General features: G+C 50.3%; 1 protein-coding gene across 6 annotated transcripts in view; it reads left to right on the top strand.

Annotated features, from left to right (window-relative positions):
* ROBO3 (roundabout guidance receptor 3) overlaps positions 1-24,082 on the top strand; it is a 338,729-nt gene that overhangs the window by 309,263 nt on the left and 5,384 nt on the right. For 2 of the 6 annotated variants that reach the window (XM_081890836.1, XM_081890837.1), the window contains exons 13-23: positions 8,071-8,237; positions 9,067-9,188; positions 9,976-10,192; positions 11,184-11,308; positions 12,012-12,183; positions 14,064-14,258; positions 16,644-16,686; positions 18,754-18,911; positions 19,992-20,267; positions 21,283-21,427; positions 22,848-23,075. In XM_081890836.1, coding sequence (XP_081746962.1) covers positions 8,071-8,237; positions 9,067-9,188; positions 9,976-10,192; positions 11,184-11,308; positions 12,012-12,183; positions 14,064-14,258; positions 16,644-16,686; positions 18,754-18,911; positions 19,992-20,267; positions 21,283-21,427; positions 22,848-23,075 — 1,848 coding nt within the window. Of the gene's footprint in view, positions 1-8,070; positions 8,238-9,066; positions 9,189-9,975; positions 10,193-11,183; positions 11,309-12,011; positions 12,184-14,063; positions 14,259-16,643; positions 16,687-18,753; positions 18,912-19,991; positions 20,268-21,279; positions 21,428-22,847; positions 23,076-24,082 lie in introns of all 6 variants that reach the window. The other 4 variants (XM_081890832.1, XM_081890835.1, XM_081890834.1 and 1 more) reach the window with 3 other exon arrangements.

Below are 24,082 nucleotides of genomic sequence, written 5' to 3'. Positions count from 1 at the left end.
GCTCACCAACGGGAGCAGCCATGAGCGCGGAGGAACAGCTGCTTACGCTGAGGAATCAAGTTACCGAACTCACAGCTGCAGTCATTGCATCGCAGAAGAAGAATGACGAACTGGACAAGGCTTGCCAGGACCTGCGAACAAGGTGGGAGCAGGCAGGCAGGGCAGGGGTCCCGGGTTCCAGATTGGAGGGCGTTGCACTTGGACGGCGGGGGGGCGCCCTAGTTACGCACTTTAATGGCAACCTGCAAGACTACCCTAACTTCAGGGCAGACGTCGTGTATGCACTGCATTTACTCCGTCATGATTTTAAAGATGAGGAGGAGAGAGTGGGGTTCATAATTTCGCATCTGCATGGGGAGGCCAGAGCTTGGCTGCGCAATTTGTGGCGCAAAGATGGCCCTGCCCGCCGCAATTCTGATGAATTTATTAAAGCGATGGATGCTTGTTTCCAGTCCTCTGTGGATGTGGATATTGCGCGTAGACAGATGCACGGACTGCGGCAAGGCAAAGCCACTGTACGTCAATATCATTCCAAGTTCTTTGCATTACTAACTGCGTTGGGCTGGGAGAAGGATAGTAAACCAGTCAGAGATCTTTTCTGGGAAGCTCTTAGCCCCCCCGTCAAGGATGAGATCGCCAGGGGGGATAGACCCCAGACCCTAGAAGACGTAGTGCAACGGGCTTTGGCTATAGGAATCCGACATGAGGGACGCCCGTGGCACGAGGGGGAGGGACCCCAGGCGCGTGCACCAGCGAGAACCCCCCCTTTTGTCCCCAGGGACTTCAGCCAGACGCACCCCTCGCCCTTGGGGAGGCAAGGAGAAGAGCCGATGGAAATCGGTGGTGCTAGGGCTCAGACACCATCCAGAGCCCCTGTTTCCGGTGCAGTGAAGGCGAAGCCGCCTAGAGGGACCAGGAAATGTTACATCTGTGACAGTGCACACCATATGGCGAAAGAGTGCCCCCAGAGGCTCCAAAAACACACTGCAGCTCTAGCAACAGTGGCAGCGGAAGTGGTGCAAAGAGAGCAGCCTCAGGGAAACGACAGTGCCTGGCTGGAAGCGGAGCTACTGGGGCTCAGCCAGGCGGATCTGTAGAACAGTCCCCAGCACCCTTGCAACGCACAGACCCTTTACCACCCAAGCCAGCAGTGCAACTCACTGCAACCCTTCAGCTGCCAAATGGACAATCCCTGGAAGTTCCCATCACGATTGATTCAGGAAGCAATGCGGATTTTGTGGGAATACAATTTGTCAAGCAGCATAGCATAGCGCTCCTGCCTGCAACGACGCCTCTGAACGTGGTCACAGTGGACGGCACGAAATTGCTGGGAGGGCAAGTTGTGCAGCAGACGCCTCCCATGGTGATGCAGATTGGGAATCATCGAGAACTCATTAGCTTCAATGTCACCCACCTGTCAGACACGCCCATTGTGTTAGGCATGAGTTGGCTGGAGAGGCATAGTCCCGCTGTAGCGTGGTACCAGCGGCAGATCACCTTCTGCTCATCGTATTGTGCTCAGCATTGCATCCAAACCAATCAGGAGGAAGGAGCTGAGCAGCAACTGCACCTGGGCATGGTGCAGGCAGTGCCTCACAAGTACGAGGGATTCTTGGAGGTTTTCTGCGAGAAAGAAGCTGACAAGTTGCCGCCTCACAGGCCTTACGACTGTGCGATCGACCTGGTGCCAGGGGCGCAGCTGCCAACTGCAAAGCTGTATTCCATGTCTGAGGACGAGATGCAAGAGCTCAGAGAGTTCATAGAGCATAATCTGAAGCGCGGGTTCATCCGGGAATCCAAAGCAGTGGGAGGCAGTCCTGTTTTCTTTGTGAAGAAGAAAGACACGCCCCAAAAAAGACTCATTGTGGACTATAGATTCATAAACAGACTGACTAAGCCCAAGGCCTTTCCCATGCCCAAGATTGACGACCTCCTAGCGACCGTTAGGAAGGGTAAGATCTTCACCAAGTTGGATTTGCGTGGAGCGTACAACCTCATCCGCATCCGGAAGGGCGATGAGTGGAAGACTGCCATGTTCACGCCTCTAGGCACGTATGAATACAGAGTTATGCCGTTTGGTCTCCAAAATGGCAGCCACGTTTTCCAAGCATTTATGTGCTGGCGGGACTCCTCTACAAGAAGTGTGTATGTTTTCTCGACGACATCCTGATTTTCTCGGAATCGCCGGAAGCTCACGAGAAGGATGTAAAGGAAGTCCTACAGAGGTTGAAGGAGCACAGGCTGTACGCCAAGTTGGAGAAGTGCCAGTTTGATGTGACGGAGGTGGATTTCCTTGGCTACAAGCTGTCCGACGAGGGGCTGGCCATGGACAGAGTCAAGGTCCAAGCGGTGTTGGACTGGAAGAGCCCACGCAATCGGAAGGAGGTCCAGAGATTCATCGGATTTGCCAATTTTTATCGCAAATTCATCAAAGGTTTTGCAAATGAGACGGCAGCAATCACGGACACCCTCAGTTCCAAGAAGAAGAAGTTCGCTTGGACGGAACAGGCAGAGCGCTCTTTTCGGAAGCTTAAAAGCCTCTTCGCCTCCGAGGAGCAGCTGCTGCACGTGAATCCCGGCAGGCCCATGCGGGTGGAAACCGACGCGTCAGACAGAGCGGTTGGAGCCGTCCTTCTGCAGGAGGATCCGCAAGGCAATTGGAGGCCGGGTGCCTTCTACTCCCGGAAGCTCAGCAAGACGGAGCGGAACTACACCATATGGGACAGGGAGCTGTTGGCCATTCATGCAGCTTTCAAAGCGTGGCGACACTTCCTCATAGGAGCCAAGCACACAGTGCAGGTCCGCACGGATCACAAGAACTTAGAGTATTGGTGAACGGCAAGGCTGCAGACCCAAAGACACATGCGCTGGGCAGAATTCTTTGCGGATTTCGACTTCAAAATAGAATACATCCCGGGAGACTCCAATGTTATAGCAGACGCGCTCTCCAGGAAACCGCAATACCTGGAGGAGACGACACCAATTGCAGCGAAGCACATTTTCGCACCACAGGCGTGGGCGTGCGCTGCCATCGCAGTCGACCTGGACGCGGTGCGACGCGCGTTGCAGGCGGATCAATTTGCACAGTCCAAGATGGAGGAGCTCCGCAGCGGGTCGCAAAGAGACGATGAGTTCCAGTTGCGGGACGGACTCTTAACTCGCAAGGGTGCCCTCTACGTGCCTAACGACGAACTTCGCGCAAAGGTTCTGCAGCAATTGCACGACGCCCCCAGTGCGGGCCACTTCGGCAAGGAGAAGACAATAGAATTAGTGGCCAGGGACTTTTGGTGGCCCCAGATGCGGGGAGAGGTGGCGGATTACGTCGCCAGGTGTGACACCTGTCAGAGGTCCAAACCAGTACACCAGAAGCCGGCGGGATTGTTGGAACCGCTGGAAACGCCGCAGCAACCGTGGGAGAGGGTAGCACTGGACTTTGTTACTGACCTGCCCAGCTCCAGGGGCAAGACGGCGGTGCTGGTGGTTGTGGACTTGTTCACCAAGATGGCGCACTTCATTCCTTGTGCCAAGGTGGCGACGGCAGAACAGACCGCCAAACTCTTCATCGACCACGTGTTCAGAGTGCATGGACTACCGCAGTCCGTCCTGTCCGACAGGGGGCGCCAATTTGTTTCCAACTTCTGGCAGAAGCTTCTGGGTATCCTGCACGTCAAGATCGACCTAGCGTCGGCGAGACACCCACAGACCAACGGCCAAGCAGAGAGGGTCAACGCGATCATGCAGCAGTACCTGAGGTGTTACGCCAATCAGCGACCAGCAGCGTGGGTGGACTACCTGCCAATGGCTGAGTTTGCCTACAACAACACGAAGCACGCATCGACCGGGGTGACGCCGTTCTTCGCGAACAATGGCCGTCATCCCAGAACCTTTCCGAGACTTATAACGCCAGGAGAGGGGGTGCCTCAAGAGGCCGACCAGTTCGCAGCAGAGTTGCAAGAGGTGCACGAGGAGCTGCGGAGACATTTGGAGCTGGCCAAGCAGGCCGATAAGGTGCAGGCGGACAAGCACAGAAGGGCGGGAGAGGACATCCAGGTGGGGGACTGGGTATGGTTAGCGGCCCAAGCGATGCCAGCCAAGTCGTTAGCCAAGAAGAAGCTAGGACACAGGCAGCTAGGACCATACCAAGTTGAGGCTAGGATCAATCCGGTAGCATTCCGCCTGGCCCTTCCAGAAGGCTCCAGAGTGCACCCGGTCTTTCATAGGTCGGTGCTCACTCCCTACAAGGCCCCGCACAGGTTTCAAGAGTCAGAAACAGTACCAGACCCACGCAAAGGGGCACCCAAGAGGGGGGGGGTCGCCTAGGGCCGAACCCCTTAACGAGGTCACAGAGATACTGGACTCGAGATGGGGGGAGGAGGGGGTTGAATACTTTCTCGCCAGGGAGGGCACCCCAGCCACTGCCAATAGTTGGGTGCCGGGCTACGCGTTAGACGAACCCCTTTTGAAAGAAGAGTTCCATGCACTTTTCCCACATAGACCCATGCCAGCTGAGTACTTTGATGACTGGCTTTTCACACCCACATTGTCAGATAGCACGTTCAGGGGTTTCTCTTCCCCCGAGGAAAGAACACCAGAATCAAGCCCGCCCAGGGGATCGTGCTCGGGGGTGGACACGAAAACCCCTTATTGGTGGGAGGAGCAGCCAGAGGAGGAATGGCGTAAGAGGTGGATGATGGGTCCTTGGCGGGCAGCACCAGAGGAAGTAGCAATGGAAGAAGAGACTGAGAAGCCTTTGGGTGAAGAACCCGAGTTCGAACACACATACACAGAACTGCCAGCAGAGAACATTGACGTAGACGACCTGTATCCTGAGCCTACCCCCGAAGAGCCGCAGTTTCCACAACCGGCCCCCGGCGAGCGGGAGGGGGGAAGGGGGGGCTTCGAGGGGGGGATGGATGTCAGGGTTTCAGGGAGAGAAGAGCAGATGGGGGAGGAGACAGAGAGCGAGGGGGAAGAATCCCAGAGAGATGAGGAGGAGGATGACGATGCCCAAAGGTCGTCCATGAGTCTGACCAGTGAGTCAGAGGACTCCCAAAAGGGGGCCCCCCTGGTCAGACCAAAGGGGGGACAAGGGGGAAGCAGTGAGGAGCAGGGGAGCGAAGGGAGAAGCCCCAGTGGGAGTTGGAGACAGGAGCCGGCTTCTCAGCTGGAACGGAGTGAAGGGGGTGGAGTTACCAGTGTGTCAGAGGGAGCAGAGCAAGAAAGAGACAGGGGAAGGAGATCGGAGCAGGGCGCTCAGCCGGAAGGGGTGGAGAGCAGCACCGGGAGCAGTGTAGCGGTCGAGAGAAAGGTCAGAAGCAACGTACGCGCGCCAAGTTCAAATGTAGAGGCGCGCGGAAGTGAGGAGAGCCCTGGGGAGGAGCCCGGCCCCAAAGCGAGAAGGAGGGGGGCAGAGGCGTCAGAGGATTCAGCCTCGGGCGAGTCCCGGCGAGGGGGAACCCAGGGGGGCAGAAAGACCCTGCGGAAAAGGAAGGAGAGGAAGAGGTGGTCCAGAACTAGCCTCTTAAATTGGTGCCTCGGCGGGACAGATTCAGAGGGGACTTCAGCGGTCTAACGTTACAGACGTAGAGTCACAAAGATGGAATGTAAACGCAACCATGATCTTCAATAAAGACTTTCTGTAAATAAACCGGATCGGAGTTGGGTCTCTTGTGAGCTGGGACCAAACGGGTGGCTCTGACAGCTCCGACCTGGTGGAATGCTCTGTCCCATGAGACCAGGGCCCTGCAGGATTTAACTTCCTTCCGCAGGGCCTGTAAGACAGAGCTATACCACCAGGCTTTCAATCTGAACTTAGCCTGATCTTTTATTCCCCTTCCTTTCCTCCACCTCCCCTTTTTATGAAGATTACCCGCTCTGGGATCCCACAGCTAATTCTCCCCTGGTCTCCTCGCTGGCCCAAATAGGACTAATTTAGCCAGCTAGCCCTGGTGATCATCTAATGTTTATTGGATGGATTTCCCCCCTAAATTGATTTTTGAATTCTGAATTTATTGTTATTCACGTTTTATACTGTATTTTATGCTGTTTTTTGTTGCATCATTTAAGTGTTTTAAATTTGTTGTTAGCCGCCCTGAGCCCAGTTTTCTGAACCAGGAAGGACGGGGTATAAATAAAAAATTATTTATTCTCAGGCCTGCATGCACCCATGCCCCAGATTACTCTCAAGAGTAAGTACCGTCCTCCTCTCCTAGGGTGCCTGCCTTTCATGCGGCTGGCTTTGGCAGGCTCAAGTCTAGGGCTCATATGTCTCCCTGAGGAGAAAGGGGGCAGTGGGGACCTAGAATGCAGCTATTCCCTCCTTGACACCAGCCAGTGAAGTTTAGGCAGAGAGTCTGGAGATGGCAACGGAGTAAGGGTGAGCTACCCTGCCTTGTGTGGAAGCTCAGCCAATCTGCTGGGCTTCCACCGTCCCACTTTCCCCTCTCGGGGGCTTTTAATAACCTCCCGGTTTCCACATCCTTCATTCAGGCAGAGGCCCTGCAGAATGAATGTGTGAGCCCCAACCCATCTCCATGCTCAGTGGTGGAACATCTGCCTTGCATGCAGATGTTCCCAAGTTCAATCCCCAGCACCTCCAGGAAGGGCTGGGAGTGAGTCTCTGCCTGGAACCCTGGAGAGCTGCTGCCAGCCAGTGTAGGCAGTACTGAGCAAGATAGACCAATAGCCTGACTCAGTATATGGCAGCTTCCTCTGCTCTTTCTAGCCCAGGTGGATCCTCCAGGTGGTGTCCAGATACGGCCTGCTCAGGGGCCATTGCCTGGTTAGTGCTTGGCAGTGGGGATTGGGACCTACTTAAAGGGCAAGGTGCTGGCAAGCATGTCTCAAGTCTATGCAAAGACTTGGATATTTCTGTAGAACAGGGGTGGCCACCCTTCTTTTGCCCTGAGGGACACACTCGCCCTTTGCCAACCCTTGGGGGGGGTGCATGCTAGCAAAAGATGTGGCTAAATGTGACTGTGACCACAAAACACTCAGGTCACATGTGCACAGCTCTCCCTCTCCCAGCTGATCCAGGTAGATCATCTGAGGTCGGTGGGTGTTATTGTTCCATCTGCTCATCAAATTATTGATCTGAAAAGCAGGAATGGGGGGAAATTGCATCCCCATCAGGATTGGGCAGATAATACTCAGCGTTGGTTTATCATCATCATCACCATCACCACCACATTCATTCATTCACTCCTGCCCAATTTGGTGGAATGGAGTGTGGGACAGAAATACTTGTTTGGGCAACCACATCAGGCAGCTACTGTAGAACATATCATTGCATTATTGTGTCTTAGTCCCTTGCTGGACACAGACCCTAGTCTTGCAATGAGGGCACATTGCTATCTCTCTCTCTCTCTCTCTCTCTCTCTCTCTCTCTCTCTCTCTCTCTCTCTCTCTCGCACATACACACACTCAAACACACACAAACATCAATTATGGGTCACAGGAACTTTACATCCTGGAAGCAGCACAGAAGGGTTCAAAGGGGAGATTTTTAAATATATTTCCGCATGAATAGATTTGGCTTAGGGCCGAATTCCTGTTTACTTCCAAAGTTGAGCCAGTACCCCATTAGCCCGGGCCCCATTGAATTCCAGATTTTGAAAACTCTGGACAGTCCTTTTGACAGCGCTCGCTGCACCCTCTTCCTTCCCTGCAATTCAGTATTTAAGGATACAAAAAAGAGCCAGGGCTCACAATGGCTTAGAGGCCACATCCCCTGCTGTGTCCCTGCTACTGTTGACTCATGTTAAGCTTGTGGTCTACTAAGACCCCCTAGATCGGTTTCCCATGTACTGCTGCTAAGGCCAGTGTCCCCATATGTAGAAACTAGCCTTCTATGCAAAGGCAAAAATGTGCATTGCTTTCTGTGTACCTGATTGCTTATGATCCTGTGCCCATCATTGCCACTCAGAAAATGACCCATAAGGGGATGGGGCCTTAGACTTAAAAGAATTCCCCCTTTCTGGGCTCCCCCTTCCCAGGTAGTACAGGAGTCAAAACTGAGCCATTGCCCTTGGGGACTCCCCTTCTTCCTTTTGCAACTCTGTTCTGTTGCAGTCAGTCTTCCGGCAGCACCTGGCAGACAGTCGCAGACAACGTGAAAATGGAGAAGCACACGGTCAGCGGCTTGAACCCCAACACCATTTACCTCTTCCTCATACGTGCTGTCAATGCCTATGGGCTCAGCGACCCCAGCCCCGTCTCAGAGCCGGTTCGTACGCAAGGTGAGATTCCCAGGTGCTGACCTGCTGGAGTGGCAATAGGAACAACTTGGCATTTGCATCTCACATCGTTCTACAGTAGGGACATTTAGGAAAACATTAGACCACTCATCAGTCTCTGTTTACAGAGGCATCCCCTCTGCAAACAGGGAAGGGATAGAGCTCAGGGATAGAACATCTGCTTTGCTTGCAGAAGGGCTCAGGTTCAATCACTAGCATCTTCAGGTAGGGCTGGGAAAGAGAGCGCTGCCTGAAACCCTGAAGATAGATCCCTATAGATCTGGGGTTCCCAAACTGTGTCCCACACTTCCCAACTAGCTCACTTCCCGCTTGAGGCTGCAATCTAGCACTTACCTGGGAACAAACCCCATTGAACTGAATGGAACTTACATCTGAGTAAACACAGTTAGGAATGCAGCCTTGGTCTATGGCAGGCATGGGCAAACTCAGCCCTTCAGATGTTTTGAGACTACAGTTCCCCTTATCCCTGACCACTGGCCCTGTTAGCTAGGAATGATGGGAGTTGTCGTCCCAAAACATCTGGATGGCCAAGTTTGCCTATGCCTGGTCTATGGCTCTCTTTATCAGTCCACATGCCACCTTTCTCACATAGAAATTAAGGCAGCATGCAATGGGGTTACAAGACAGCCACACTCCATGTGGTGGGTTTTGTTTATCACCTAGCCATCAGGTTGCACTTAACAACAAAGCGGTATGGGGTTTTCTGAGAGTATAGCAAGTCCCCAAACCCTTGCCAAGACCACATTCCTCAATACAGATGAAACGTTGTGCCATGGACTGCCTTGGACTCACTTCCTATATGCTTTGGCAGATGTAAGTCCTACCAGGCAAGGGGTGGATCACCGGCAGGTGCAAAAGGAGCTTGGCGAAGTTGTGGTGCAGCTCCAGGATCCTGTTGTCCTCACCTCCACCACCATTCAAGTGACCTGGACTGTGAGTACCGGCAGCATCACTGATCCTTCCTTGAAATGGCACAACCTGTGTAAGCAAAGGGCAACTTTGTGAATGGGTTAGGCAGAGGTGGTGGCTTTCAATGGGGATTAGACAATGGTTACCAGTCACAAAGGCTGGATGTTAAATTCAGATCCAGAGGCTGTGTAGCTCTGAATATCAGTTGCTAGGGGAACAATAACAAGAGATGACTCTTGCCCAGGGGCATCTGACTGACCACTGAGGAGAAGAGGGCACTGTGCTACATAGGTTTGTGGCTGGATCCAAAGGGGTCTTTCTTATGTGAATAACTTTGCTGACCTTTGCTGAAAGTCACAATAGCACCCTGTCCATCCTTTGGCATGAAGGGTTCCTTTTCCAGTGAAGGGAAGACCAGAGCAAAAGAAAACTGTCCTTCTGAAGCCTGAAAGCAACATCTTCATTCTGCTTCTCAGTATAGCCAGCCCTAGTCGCTAGAGGTCAGGTTGTTGCATTAAAGGGCTTAGGGTGATGTATAAAGGTTTTAGAGAAACGGGAGAGTACAAGGTTGGTGCAAAAGAGATATTATAATAGTTGCTGGGAATAGACATAATACAGGGGCAGAAGCAAGCAAGAAGAGGGAGGGAGCAGAAAAAAGTTTGGGGAAGGGCAGCAGAACCAGCAGGAAGAGGTTTGGAAGCAGAGAGAATAAATGGGAGCTTCAGCAGGCAAGAAGCTGGACCCATTTTGCTGTGGCCTTTTCTGGAAATGGACACCATGCGCAAGCGGCTAACGCTTTGTCTTCTTCCAGGTGGACCGCCAGGCTCAGTTCATCCAAGGCTACCGAGTGATGTACCGGCCCAAAAACAGTGCCTGGCTCGTGCAGGATGTGAAATCCCCTGCTGAACGCAGCACCGTCTTAGTCGAGCTGCGCAAAGGCCAGGAGTACGAGGTCAAAATCCGCCCATATTTTGATGAGTTCCAGGGCATGGACAGCGAGGTGCTGCTGGTGCGCACCCCGGAAGAAGGTAGATGTGGAAAGGCAGGGAAGTGTGAGCCTCAAGGCTCCAGTTCAGCCTCCCCCCAAAAACTAACTTTTTGTTCATGGACCATTTCCAAAATGCGATTTCCAAATGCGATTCGGCACTTATGCGCAAAGTGCAATTTAGCGATTCTGCGCATGCGCGGCCGCCAAAACCCGGAAGTAACCCATTCCAGCACTTCCGGGTTTCGGCGGTCTGCAACCCGAAAAAACGCAAGCTGAAGCGTCTGTAACCCGAGGTGTGACTGTATTGACTTCTCTTCTCCATGCTAATGGGCCTGACTTCTGTAGACTAAGCAGAGCCATTGTTTATATGCCTGCTCTGTTGGGCACTCCCAATATTAGTATTATACTCTAAGGGGTTTCTCCTTAAGTAAAGGGTTGGAGATCTGTAACTCTGTAGGCGTTGCCGGTCCACAGCCCCCCATCATCCTTGACCATTGGCCATGCTGGATGGAGCCAGCAGGAGTCTGGAGGTTCCCCACTCCTGCCTCAAGGACTGTCTGTAGTTCAGCTCACCTGCTTTCTGCATGCAAGGCTCCAACCCTGGCATCTCTAGGTAAACAAGACTGAGCTAAATGCATCCATTCAGGATCTGCCAGCAGGGGATGGGACCAAGGACCTAGTTTCCCAGCAGTGGCTTCAGTTCCAGGATGGTGATGGTGTGATGGTGAATGTGCCAATAAAGCCAGTTACACAGTTCTGCCCCTCCCCTCTGCTTTGGTCTCTCCTGGAACAGAGGGTCTGACATGATATAAGGCAGCTTCCTAGGTGCCTATAAAAATCTGTTTCCATGCGTAGTGTTCTGAAAGTTAAGCTTTGTAGGGCAAATGCCTAGTGGCTTTTCCTTGCCTTGCCTGTAACTCAGCATGCCCTGGCATGGCTTTGCAGAATTCCAGAACTCAGAGTTGGCAGCCGCCAGATGCCACGTAGCCCTTCCTCTGAGCAATAAACTCATTTTATCCTGTCTCGCCCAGCCCCCAGTGCTCCTCCTCAGGCGGTAACTGTAGTCACAGTGGGGACCAGCAACAGCACCAGCATCAGCATATCCTGGGAACCACCTCCACCCGGAGAACAAAATGGGATCATCCAGGATTACAGGGTAAGGCTGCCATTCTCAGAATATCCTTGGGGAACCTCTGAAATTTAAGATTAGCCCCAGAGATTAGAAGGTTGGTCTGAAGGATTTGGAGCTGGCAAGTCTAGCCACAGCAAAGAGCTGCAGTGGGTGCTGGGAAACAGCCATGGGACTTTTTTATTTTTTATTTGTTTGTTTATTAAATTTCTGTACCGAGGGCCCTAGGGTGGTTTACAATATAAAAGCACAAAAAATACTATCATAGTAACAAGCAAACACAACAAAACACACACACCCCGGTTTAAAAGGCAATAGATTTGCTACAGTGTGTCCCTTCAGCTATTGGTCATTACAGTTCAGGATGCAGGTGGCACTGTGGTCTAAACCACCGAGCCTCTTGGGCTTGACAGGGTGAGCTCCCAGCTCCTGCCAACCTAGGAGTTCGAAAGCACACCAGTGCAAGTAGATAAATAGGTACCACTGCGGCGGGAAGGTCAATGGCATTTCCGTGTGCTCTGGTTTCCGTCACAGTGTTCTGTTGCACCAGAAGCGGTTTAGTTCTGCTGGCCACATGACCCAGAAAGCTGTCTGTGGACAAATGCCGGCTACCTCAGCCTGAAACCGAGATGAGTGCCGCAACCCCATAGTCCCCTTTGACTGGACTTAACCATCCAGGGGTCCTTTACCTTAACTTTTTACCATAACAGTTCTTCTCCTCCCATGGCAGGTTTGGTGCCTGGGAAACGAGTCTCGTTACCACATCAATAAGACAGTGGATGGCACAGTGCACTCGACAGTCGTACTGGGCCTGGTGCCAGGGATGATCTACCGCACAGAGGTGGCAGCAGTCACCAGCGCAGGCATTGGAGTGAGGAGCGCCCCAGTGACCATACAGATCAGTGAGTACTTAAGGCTCCTTCCCAAATGTCGAAATGAGATAATAAGATAATAATGCTCTTCCAGCGTGTCCATGCCCATTCACTGAAGTCAACTGCAGAAACATATTCCTTCCAGATCTGTGGTGCCACCATAACGGAGGACTTCCTAGTTGTGGTACCCAATTTATGGAACTGATGTTGGAGAACATTGATTCTTCCCATCCAAGGCTCACCCGTGGCAGTTTCAAAAATGGATGCCAAAAGTATTATTATTATTATTATTATTATTATTATTATTATTATTATTATTATTATTAACCTGAATTGGCAGATGCACCTGTCAGAGGCTTAATGCTGTCCAGCTGGCATAGATAAGACTCCAGGCTCCCAGCCAGTTCCAAACTATTTGATTTATTTGACAAAGTTCAAACGTACATCTCCAGCGTTTCAATTAGCGTCCGTCCCGTTGTTGCGCAGTTGCCGCCTCTAATCTTTCTTCTTCCTTTTCCGTACCCAGCATGCAAGTCTGCGGAAACTCCTCCCCTGACTTCCTCTGTGTACAGAATGACTTGTTCCAGGCTCATCCTCCTCCCCCTCTATGTCAGACCCACTGTCAGACGACAGGCTGCTGATAATCTCTTTAGGCTCTCTATAACTGCTGGTTTCTGTCCTTTCATCTTTTCCCGTTTGCCTCTCCCTGACAGCACCCATCCCTCCTGAGAAGGAATAGAGAAGAACTTACTTCTAACTGGCATTCATATGGGAGCAAGATAATGGGGGAAGGCAATGCAAAGGAAGTAGAAAGAAACAGGAGGATCTCTGGATGTTGTAGTTGTGGGTCAAGGTCCCATCCCCTGCTTTATGATGAAATAAGGCACATGAACATCAGTATTTTAGGTTAATGGACTAAAAATGGCCACAACTTTATTGGCTACAGAATGTGAGCAGTATTGGCATAGGCACTGGATCTGAACCGACTATACTTGACTCCTGCCTGCCCTGCAGGAAGTCACACAAGGGTTAATATCCTGTAGGGGGAGCCTGTTGATGCAAATCAACTGGAAGCTCTCCCCTAGAGTCACCGGAGGGTCGTGCCATGGCCCTAGCCACCAGCTGGGCTTCGGACAGGAACCATGACCACTGGATTCCTTTAATGGAATACCTTTCAAGGGGAGGGGTAGGTGATGGCCACAACCTCCCCTCCAACACACAACACATTTTCCAATGCCTAACCACCAAACCCTACAAAGTTGTGACAACTTAGAAGCAAAGTTCGAAAAGGACTTAAATTTGTTGAATATATATGGAGTAATTGTAAGAATTCAAAAACTGTAGCAGGATTAATGTAAATCTTGTGATGTGGATGGAGTGTAAATAAGAAACTGTAAGAAAAGATTTGAGACATGAAAACCGTTGAAGGGATGGAAGGAAGTCCAGGCGCAATAAGGCGCAGGGACAAATTTTTGAATGTAAGAGTATTTGTTTTATTTTTTGTTGTCACAAAAAAGCAATAAAAAGTATTGGGGGGGGGGGAAGCAAAGTTGTGACAATTTGCTACTAGGTAGGCGAAAACCAAAAGAAATAAGAAGAGGGACAAATTTTTGAATGTAAAAGTATTTGTTTTATTTTTTGTTGTTACAAAATTTGCTATTAGGTAGGCTGGTGCCAATCTACACAAAACATCTCATTGCTTGTAGAAAACTAGCAAGTCAGGGATGGGGGTTCTTCTTTGACATGCTAACTCTCTATGCATAGGGAACGTTTTGCCTTTTAGTAACAGAGGAGCGTTCGGTCACACGAGCCAATGCCTGGTTTCCCGCTTTTGGGGACAGCTTACGTAGCTCAAGCTACTTTCATCTCCTGTCTTCTGTGGTTGCTTTTGCCTGCTGCGTGTGCTGCAGAGCCCTTGCCGGACCAGGACACGGTGCCTGTGAGCAACGGGGACAGTGTGAGCCTTGCGGAGCAGATCACAGACGTGGTGAAGCAGCCGGCCTTCATCGCCGGCATCGGCGGGGCCTGCTGGGTCATCCTCATGTGCTTCAGCGTGTGGATCTACTGTCGCAGAAAGAAGAGAAAGGAACTGAGTCACTACACAGGTGAGATGGGCAAGGCTGCATTCTGCCTTCCTCCCCCGGGGGATATGGGTTGGCTGCCTAAGAACTGCCTTATACCAGGTCCTGTCTTGACTTGGACCAGATGCTCACAAGGCATCTATAAGAACCAACAACATCTCCAGGTCCAGATCACCCCTCCTAGGCTCAGCCTTGAGGAGCAGAAGACCTTAAAGGGGCGGTCAGTCCTCTGGCTCAGACTTATCATTACTAAATTTCTTAGCAGCCTGATGCAAAACAGTAACACGGCTCACATAACTTTGTATGTAATTATATAGAACTTTCCAAGGACAAAATGTAAGGAGAAGACATTTATATTCCACTAAGTGTTCCGTTTCTTTAAATATAGTTTTTACATAAGGTGTGCAATACCAAAATCATGTACAAGGGCAATATGGGAGGTCTCAAAACCAAAGTTCCGTCCAAATGTCCGCTCATTCAATAAAGAGAAAAGAATTTCTACAAATATACCATATTTGTTGCCCTATAGGACGCACTTTTCCCCCTCCAAAAATGAAGGGGAAATGTGTGTGCGTCCTATGGGGCGAATGCAGGCTTTCGCTGAAGCCTGGAGAGCGAGAGGGGTCAGTGCGCACTGATCCCTCTCGCTCTCCAGGCTTCAGGAAGCTATCAGCAAGCCTAGTGAGCCCGGGGGAGTTCCCGCGGGCTCGCAAGGCTTGCGGGCAGAAGCCTGGAGCACGGGGCGCCCTCCGGAGGATGCCCCGTGCTTCGCGCACGTGTCTGCAAGCCTTGCGCACCCGGGGGAGTTCCCGCGGGCTCACAAGGTTTGCGGATAGCAGCCTGTTCTGGGGGCAGGGGGGGGGGATTTTTTTTTTATTCATCCCCCCCCCCCAAAAAAAATTGAGGTGTGTCCTATGGGCCAGTGCACCCTATAGGGCGAAAAATACGGTACTTGTTGCTAAAAGATAATCCACAGACCAGGGGGGGAAACCCCCTATCCACATCAACGGGAGTTTGGTAGCTCCCAATCACTGAAACCGCAGTGCCCCAGCTGTGTGAAAATCCCAAGCAGATTCCGACGACAAGATCACCGGATGCAAATCTCTGTTTCAAATGTCTTCCTCCAGTCGGCCCACACTGGAATCATAAAACGGCAAAACACATGCACAAGGAGGTAAATCAGCTCCATAAACTTGAAAAGGCTCTCTGCTCATTCTATGAAGGCTGATGCAGACACAGCTGTGCGTTCTGCAGCTGAGACATCCTGTATTGGACTTGTGCGTGATTTTGAAATGGACCCTTGGTGGAATATAAACGTTTATCTTTACATTTTATCTTTGGGAAAGTTCTATATAATTGCAGAGTTATGTGAGCTGTGTTTCTTCATTTCCCTGTGTTGTCTTGAACGGGTCTTTGACCGTAATAATACATTATTATTATTAGTATTAGTATTATTATTACTACTACTACTACTACTACTACTACTACTACTATTATTCCCTGTGTTGTGCATCACAAAATGGTGTCTAGACGATTTACAACTTTAAAGCATAGAGAAGGGTCAAAAAATGGCCAAAACTATATTAAAAACCACATCATTCTATTAAAACACCAGCACGTGACTGAATTACAAATAATATTTTATACTGAACCCGCCAATCCAACACCATCAAGTGTTTGGGAGTAGAGGAAAATCTTAACCTGGCGATGAAAATAGAGTTGTGTTGCATTGGCACCAGACGGGTCTCTCTGGGAAGAGCCTGGCACTGCCAACTCCCCCTCTCTGAGGACTTCCTGAGGACTTGTTACTGGTCCAACATAGGCATGTGGTTTCCCAGCATGGAGGGAAGTTAGATTTTTGGGGGTAGTAGGCAGGTTCAGAGGGAACAGGCTCCAGAGTTTGAACTGGTTCGCACGGTAGACCCATAAGGTGGGGGGTCAGAGCCCAGGCCCAGGCTGCAGCTCAGGGTCAGGCTCCTTGCCCATCTATCCCACTGCCCTCCGTTCTGGCTGGCAGCAGCTCTGCAGAACCTCAGACAGAGAACGCCTTTCCCTTCAGCTGCTCCCCAAGATCCCTTATAACCGGAGATGCTGGGGATTTGAGTGCTTGACATTCTGCATGCAAAGCATGTGCTCTGCCACCGAACTGCACATCCTCCACCTGCCGACCCCCTGATCTGCCTTAGGCTCCCTGCCCCCCCATCTGCCTGCCGCAAACACAACTTGCCCTGAGCCACCTCACTTTCTGCTTCCTTCTCTTTGCAGCTTCCTTTGCATACACGCCAGCAGGTAAGGCTTTTTTTCCTCGCCCCCCCCATTACATTGCTCCCCACCAGTTCCGCCAACCCAGCCCTTGCCTTCGTTCTTCACGGAAGCGTCTTTGACTTTGTGTGGTCCCCTCTCTTTCAGTCTCTTTCCCCCATGCGGATGGGCCGGCGCGTGGCAGTGGCAGGTGAGTTCAGAGACCCCCACTTAGCATTGATGATTCCCTCCCTCCATCTCCCTAATACCAGCTCCTTGGTGGTCAAAGTTCATGCCATACGGGCCTCCCTATCCCCAGTTGATCTGAGCTACGTACCGTATTTTTCGCTCTATAAGACGCACCTTTTCCCTCCTAAAAAGTAAGGGGAAATGTGTGTGCGTCTTATGGAGCGAATGCAGGCTGCGCAGCTATCCCAGAAGCTAGAACAGTGAGAGGGATCACTGTGCAACAGTCCCTCTCGCTGTTCTAGCTTCTGGCTTAGCCATGTGAAGCCTCTTTAGGGCAGGGGGAGCCTTCATCCCGCTGCCCTGAGGAGGCTTCATGCAGCTATCCCAGAAGCCAGAACAGCGAGAGGGATCGCTCAGTGACGGGCTGCCCTACTCCCTCCTCGGGGAAAAGCCTGCAAGCACCGCACACACGCTTTACGTGGTTCGTGAAAGGAAGCGCTGAGCATAGCCTGGGATGCATACAGGCTCTGCTCAGCGCTCCCTTTAAATAATTTCTTTTTCTTGCATTCCCCCTCTATAAACTAGGTGTGTCTTATGGTCAGGTATGTCTTATGGAGCGAAAAATATGGTGAATCGCATGAACTAGAACCACAACATTAAATGTTCAGATTGACTTTAGCCACATACCACATGCATTCCCCCAAAGAATCGTGGTACCTGTAGATTGCCCCTCAATGAGCTACACTTCCTGCCACCCTTAACCAGGAGTGAAACTAAGCTTTATTTTACCTGGGTCAAAGACCCAGTTTGGCACACACACACCCCAGCATGCATTTATGTACATACACAGAGGATGAGAGCCTCAATGGCACCCCTCTGGAGCCTTCACTCTGGGCAAAAAAAAAACAACAGCTAGCCCCTCTCCTCAGTTACAACACCGACTTAACAAACTACAGTTCCCAGGATTCTTTGGGGGAGGTCATGTAGTTTCCATGCATGTTGTCTGCACGGTCTAGGTCAGCTTAAATGGTGCTCCCAGTCTGCAGTTTTGCAAGTAGTGACAAAAGCTGCAAGGGGGAATCAGCGTCTCAGAAGCTCCATCTCCCCCTTTTAATGCAACTGCATTAATCCGATACGCAAAGAATTGCATACTACAAATATTACACAACTTCAACATCACTCCAAACCAGGGATAAGGGACTTAATGGCAGATGTCGCTGGACTCCCAGCTCCTGCCACCTGTGACTATTGGCCAGGCTGGCTGGGGCTGATGAGAGTTGGAGTCCCACAACATCTGGAGGGCCACAGGTTGCCCAACCCTGCTCTAAACACCTGTAAGTAAATCCCTTAAGGAGTTTTGAATATTCATGACAAAGCAGCAACACGTAAGAACCTGATAACCACCATTACTTATGCCCAGAAATGCATAAGTAAACCTGTTTGAACATCAGAACTCGATAACCATATTAAGACTACATATTAGGACTACTGGAAGGAATTTTTTTATTGTGTTAAGACTACATTAAGAACAACATAAAGAAAGCAACTCTCTACTTTAGCTATAAAGTATGGCAAGCAAACAGAAGAACTACTACAACAAAATAAAATAGCTTAAGCCGACACAACTCCAATAATAGATTTTGTGTATTTATTAGTGTAAGCACTAATAATAATAATTTTTATGCCGCACATATAGGATACCTCTTCTAGAATGCAACCTGCCACAACATACACTTCATAATTATTATTCCATGCATATCCCACCTTTCCTCCAGCAAGCTCAATGTGACATTCATGGTCCTCTCTCTCCCTATTTTCTCCTTCCAGCAACCCTGTGAAGAAGGCTAGACTGGGAGACCCCGTGGGCTTCATGGCTGAGTGGGGATCTGAACCCTGGTCTCTTGGCTCCTAGTCTAGCACTCTAACCACTAGGCCACACTTGCATTATCTAAAAGAATATGGCTCACACACTTGATATACTCTTTGGCGGTGGAGGGTGGGGAGAGAGAGAATCAGATGTTAGCCCTCACCCAAACCACCTAGTAACTCACACAACCAAATAACCCTGGTTTCCGTGGCTCTCCTCCAGTAGGCCTGGCATGCTAGCCATGGCCACTAGTGCCTCAAGCTATCCGTGGCTGGCAGATTCGTGGCCAGCCCCCAACCTGCTGCGGAACGGGAAGGCAAAGGATCCCGGGGCGAACTGCTGCACAGGAAACCACAACGCCACCGAGAGATATTACAACGGTAAGCCTTTTACCACCCCATCATCTCCACAAGGAAAGAAGCCCAGTGCAGAGTCGGCGTGGGATGTGGGGGAAATCCAGTTCAGATTTGAATGCCAACCTACCTCTAGTTCACATTTCCAGAAATCCTAAGCAAAGACAGCTAGCCTCCCAAATGTTGCAGGCTTCTGAATTTAGTGATACACTTCTGCAACCCAAAAGCTTGCCTGGTGTTTTCATTGCATATCGGTAGGGGACAGGCAAAACCATTTCTCAGTAATCAGGCCTTGGTCTGAATATTCTATGGCCTTTTCAATGTGTTTGTGGGTGGGGAGAGGTTATTGGTTAGCTTTTGTTCTTGTTTTAGTGTGTATTTTGTGTTCTCATTTTGTATTTTTGTGCTGCGTTTTGTGTGATCTTTCGGTGAAGGGTGGTATACAGATTTAGTAAATATTGCAAGAACAGTAATATAAAGATGCATCTGTTGGAGAAAATAATGTGCAAAACTACATTGCGGGAGGGGATTGCTTGCAAAAATGGGTACAATAGTCTAAATGCATGTATATATCAGGGGACATTCACCCCAAAATGCATATGGGCTTTTATTCAGGGTTCTTTAAAAACAACCACAAGCTGATGTGGATATGGCACAAATGGAATGTAAGTTTGGAAAAATGTGAAACTTGAGGCTGAAACTGAAATTGACAAATTCACCCATTCCTAGATCTGGCAAGCCCAAGAGAAACATTTGTGGTTGGCAGATACGGAATTTGAGCATTATCGGGTTGAAAAGGCCGACAGACTCCAGTGAGAGGCTTAGCCTTTACGTTTGCGCAAAATAGGAAGTTGTTGAGACAACGAAAGCAGGCTTTGCAGGTTGTGACCTTGCCAGGAGGGGAGGGGAGCCAAGGTTTATTGGGAGGGGGGCAGCAGTGGCGTCAATCCCTTGTTCTCCTTCCCCGTTCCCACAAGCCTGGATTAGTGGTAGTTCTCCAAGCCCACAAATCACAGAGGTCATTCAAATTAAGGCCCATGGAATCTGTTGTGGCTGAACCAGAAGGCTTGGTTACGCAAGGTCACAATGGGTCTCCCTCGTTCACAGATGCTGGGATTTCCAACTACATTGCTCAGACGGAGAAGTTTGGAACAGGGGTGTCTGATGGGCCCATCTACAGCACCATTGATCCTGCCAGCGACGACATGAGGACATTCAACGGGGCCTTTTCCCAGCACACCACCCCATATGCCACCACGCCCGTGGTACCATATGGGGCAGCACATCTACACTCACCTGATGAAGAGGGGAGCCAGTGGAACGGCCAACCTGGGCTGCCCAGCATCCAGTATGCCCAACCTGAACGGGGCAGAGCTGAGAGCGGTAGGGACCTTAAGCATACAAGAAACTGGGCACTCTTCTCATCTCCATGTCAATTATGTTTTCAAGTTCCACCAGTGTCACCTGCCTAGAAATGGAGCCCCTTGGTGCATCTTACAGAAGAATCTTCTAGTGTATGGAAAGTCCGATGGTGATTCTATCGCCGTGGTTAATGATAGGGCGTTGTTAACATGCATAGCATGTTGCAACGCAGCTCGAGCGAAACAGGAAACGCCCCAACAATATTTAGCTCGGAAATTAGTTAATGGGAAAAGATCACGGAGAGAGATCAGGTTGACAGGGATGAATTAATTTACAAAGCCCTGAACAGCTTAGGTCCAGGGTACGTAAGGGTCTGCCTAAAGCCTTTTATCCTCGCTAAGTCACTGGCATCCCCCAAGTTGGTGAGGCTCATCTGACAGCAACAAGAAAATGAGCTTTTAGTGTCATTGGGGACTATAATAATAACAATAAATTATTATTTATACCCCGCCCATCTGGCTGGGTTTCCCCAGCCACTCTGGGTGGCTCCCAACAGAATATTAAAAACATGATAAAACACCAGACATTAAAAACTTCCCTAAACAGGGCTGCCTTCAGATGCCTTCTAAAATTCAGGTAGTCGTTTATTTCCTTGACATCTGATGGGAGGGCGTCCAACAGGGCAAGCACCACCACTGAGAAGGCCCTCTGCCTGGTTCCCTGTAACCTCACTTCTCTCAGGGAGGAAACCACCGCAAGGTCCTCTGAGCTGGACCTCAGTGTCCGGGCTGAATGATGAAGGTGGAGACGCTCCTTCAGGTATACTGGGCCGAGGCCGTTTAGGGCTTGAAAGGTCAGCACCAACACTTTGAATTGTGCTTGGAAATGTACCTGGAGCCAATGTAGATCTTTGTAGAGGAAATGTGCATGGCATTCCACTGCTAAAGAGTTGTTGCGAGTTTTTTGTTAAATAAAGCAATTTCATCCTCTGCTGTGCCGGAGGGTCCCTTCTCTGAGCTCTGTTTCTCTTCAGTAGTTGCTAAGCCTGGGAAACAGAAGTCCATGGGGAAGCCAGTGAAAACACCATCCCTCAACTGGACAGAAGTGCTTCCCCCACCTCCCTCTGCCAGTGAACTGAGCCAGTATGTGGAGGAGGAGGAAGACGAGGAGCTAGAAGTCAGGTAAGCAACAAAAGAAGGGCAGAAGAGACCACGTCCTTTCATTGCCATGTTTCCCTTGGAAATGGAACTGGTTTTGATCTGGGAAACATGTTCACAATTAGTTGGAGCTCCAACTGGTATCGGGCCAGCACATTCCTATAATGTGCTCTAATGCGCTCTGCTGTAAACTGCTGCCTTTGAAGAGTGTTTGGAAACTGCAGCTGGTCTAGGACTGCAGCAAGTCAATCAGAGCACATTTAATATATATATATATATATCCAACATTTCCTTCAAGGAGCTGGCGTACATGATTCCTCCCTTTCGCGTCTTATGCTTGCAAAAACCTTGGGAGGCAGGGTAGACTGAGAGACTGCGACTGGCTCAAGGTCACCCAGTAAGCTTCATTCCTGAGTGGGGATGTGAACTCTGGTCTCCCAGGTCTTAGTCCAACACTCTTAACCACTAGGTAAAAAGGTAAAGGGCCCCTGGAGGGTTAAGTCCAGTTAAAGGTGACTATGGGGTTGTGGCGCTTATCTCACTTTGAGGCCGAGGGAGCCGGCGTTTGTCCGCATGACTAAACTGCTTCTGGCATGTTGGGATATTATGACGAGTTCCAGAGTGCATGGAAACACCATTTACCTTCCTGCTGCAGTGGTACCTATTTATCTACTTGCACTGGTATGCTTTTGAACTGCTAGATTGGCAGGAGCTGGGATAGAGCAACAGGAGCTCACACTGTTGCAGGGATTTGAACCACCAACCTTCTAATAAGCAAGCCAAAGAGGGTCAGTGGTTTAGACCACAGCACCACCCACTCCTTTTTTCTTAACCACGACACCATATTGGCTCACAGCCAGTGTGGTGTTTTAGTTAGAGTAGGGAACCTGGGTTCCTCCAGATGTTTTTGGACTCAGGTTCCAGACAGATGTTTCATTGCAATTGCTGACTTCATTGAAGCGAGACCTTAGAATCTAATCCCAGAGGCATTGGCCAATAATCAAGCACAATGGAAGTTGTGATCCAACATGTTCTGGAGGGTTACAGGTTCGGTTCCCCATCCCTGGGTTAGTGTGTCAAACTAGGATGGGAAAGTCTGGATTCAAACCTTCATTCAGGCATGAAGCTCATTGGCCAAGCTCAGCCTAGTCATTTGCTCAGCCTAACCTAACTCCTAAGGATTATTATAAAAGTAAAAAGTGAGGTTAGAAGGAACCATGTACCTCTGAACAACTTGGGCAAAAACAATGAATGAATGAACGAACGAACGAACTTCCATTTTGCTTCAGTGTCACTGGCTCCAAGATTGGAAAAAAGCTTCCACAACCCTGGTTGAGATGCCCCCTCTAGATGCTGTGGAGCTTTGTTCTCCTTAGGATGATTTCAGGGATTGGGAGCCCAGTGTGTCCCAGCCCAAAATGTCTACCTCACTCACTTTTTGTAGTTCAGAGGTGGAGGAGTGGTGCCCACCCCTGCCAGAAAGGACCTACCTGATGGAGAACATCCAGGAAGAGGAATGTCCTCCACCACCGCCTCGTGGAGAAGCCTCCTCTCCTGCAAATTCCTATGGCCAGCAGTCCACAGCCACGCTGACCCCCTCACCCCGGGAGGAGATGAGAGCGTCTGAAGATATCCCCAGGCTGCATCACTTTGAGATCCCGCACCTGCCCAGGTATGATTCACCCAGGAACTTGGGAAAACAGGGGTGCTTGGGGGAATTCGTTCTTTGTCAGATCCGATACAAACTGTCCCGATCCACACCTTGCAGAGTAAAGTGCATATCAGAACCCAATTGTCCTTCCTGGGCACACACATTTGATCAGGAAGGTGATATAAACAGAGAGGAGTTGTAGAATGGATGGTATTAGAGCATAGAAGTGGGAAACATAAGCCAGGGCAGTATGTACTCTTAGATCCTACTGTGCAATTGCAGAATTTTGTACTGAGCAGAGAATTTGGCATCCTTAACAACCTCAGCCTTGTAAAAACAAGAAAGGAGGTTTCTGGTCCTCATATATCCAATTCTGTATCCAGGGCAGCTGTCTACCAGCTCCATCTGGTACGTAGGCTGAGACCCTATCTGCCTGCAGACTGTCTCGCCAGAGTGGTACATGCTCTGGTTATCTCCCGCTTGGACTACTGCAATGCGCTCTACGTGGGGCTACCTTTGAAGGTGACCCGGAAACTACAACTAATCCAGAATGCGGCAGTTAGACTGGTGACTGGGAGCGGCTGCCGAGACCACATAACACTGGTCTTGAAAGATCTACATTGGCTCCCAGTACGTTTCCAAGCACAATTCAAAGTGTTGGTGCTGACCTTGAAAGCCCTAAACGGCCTCGGTCCAGTATATCTGAAGGAGCTTCTCCTCCCCCATCATTCTGCCCGGACACTGAGGTCCAGCTCCGAGGGCCTTCTGGCAGTTCCCTCACTGCAAGAGGCCAAGTTACCGGGAACCAGGCAGAGGGCCTTCTCGGTAATGGCGCCCGCCCTGTGGAACGCCCTCCCATCAGATGTCAAAGCGATAGACATCTACCTAACATTCAGAAGACATCTGAAGGCAGCCCTATTCAGGGAAGTTTTTAATATGTGACATTTTAGTGTATCTTCCATCTTTGTTGGCAGCCGCCCAGAGTGGCTGGGGAGACCAAGTCAGATGGGTGGGAATGAGTATGACAT

The sequence above is a fragment of the Podarcis melisellensis genome (assembly GCF_964234715.1).
Source record: "Podarcis melisellensis genome assembly, chromosome: 15".
NCBI classification, from domain to species: domain Eukaryota; kingdom Metazoa; phylum Chordata; class Lepidosauria; order Squamata; family Lacertidae; genus Podarcis; species Podarcis melisellensis.
This window is presented reverse-complemented; position numbering and strand designations above follow the sequence as displayed.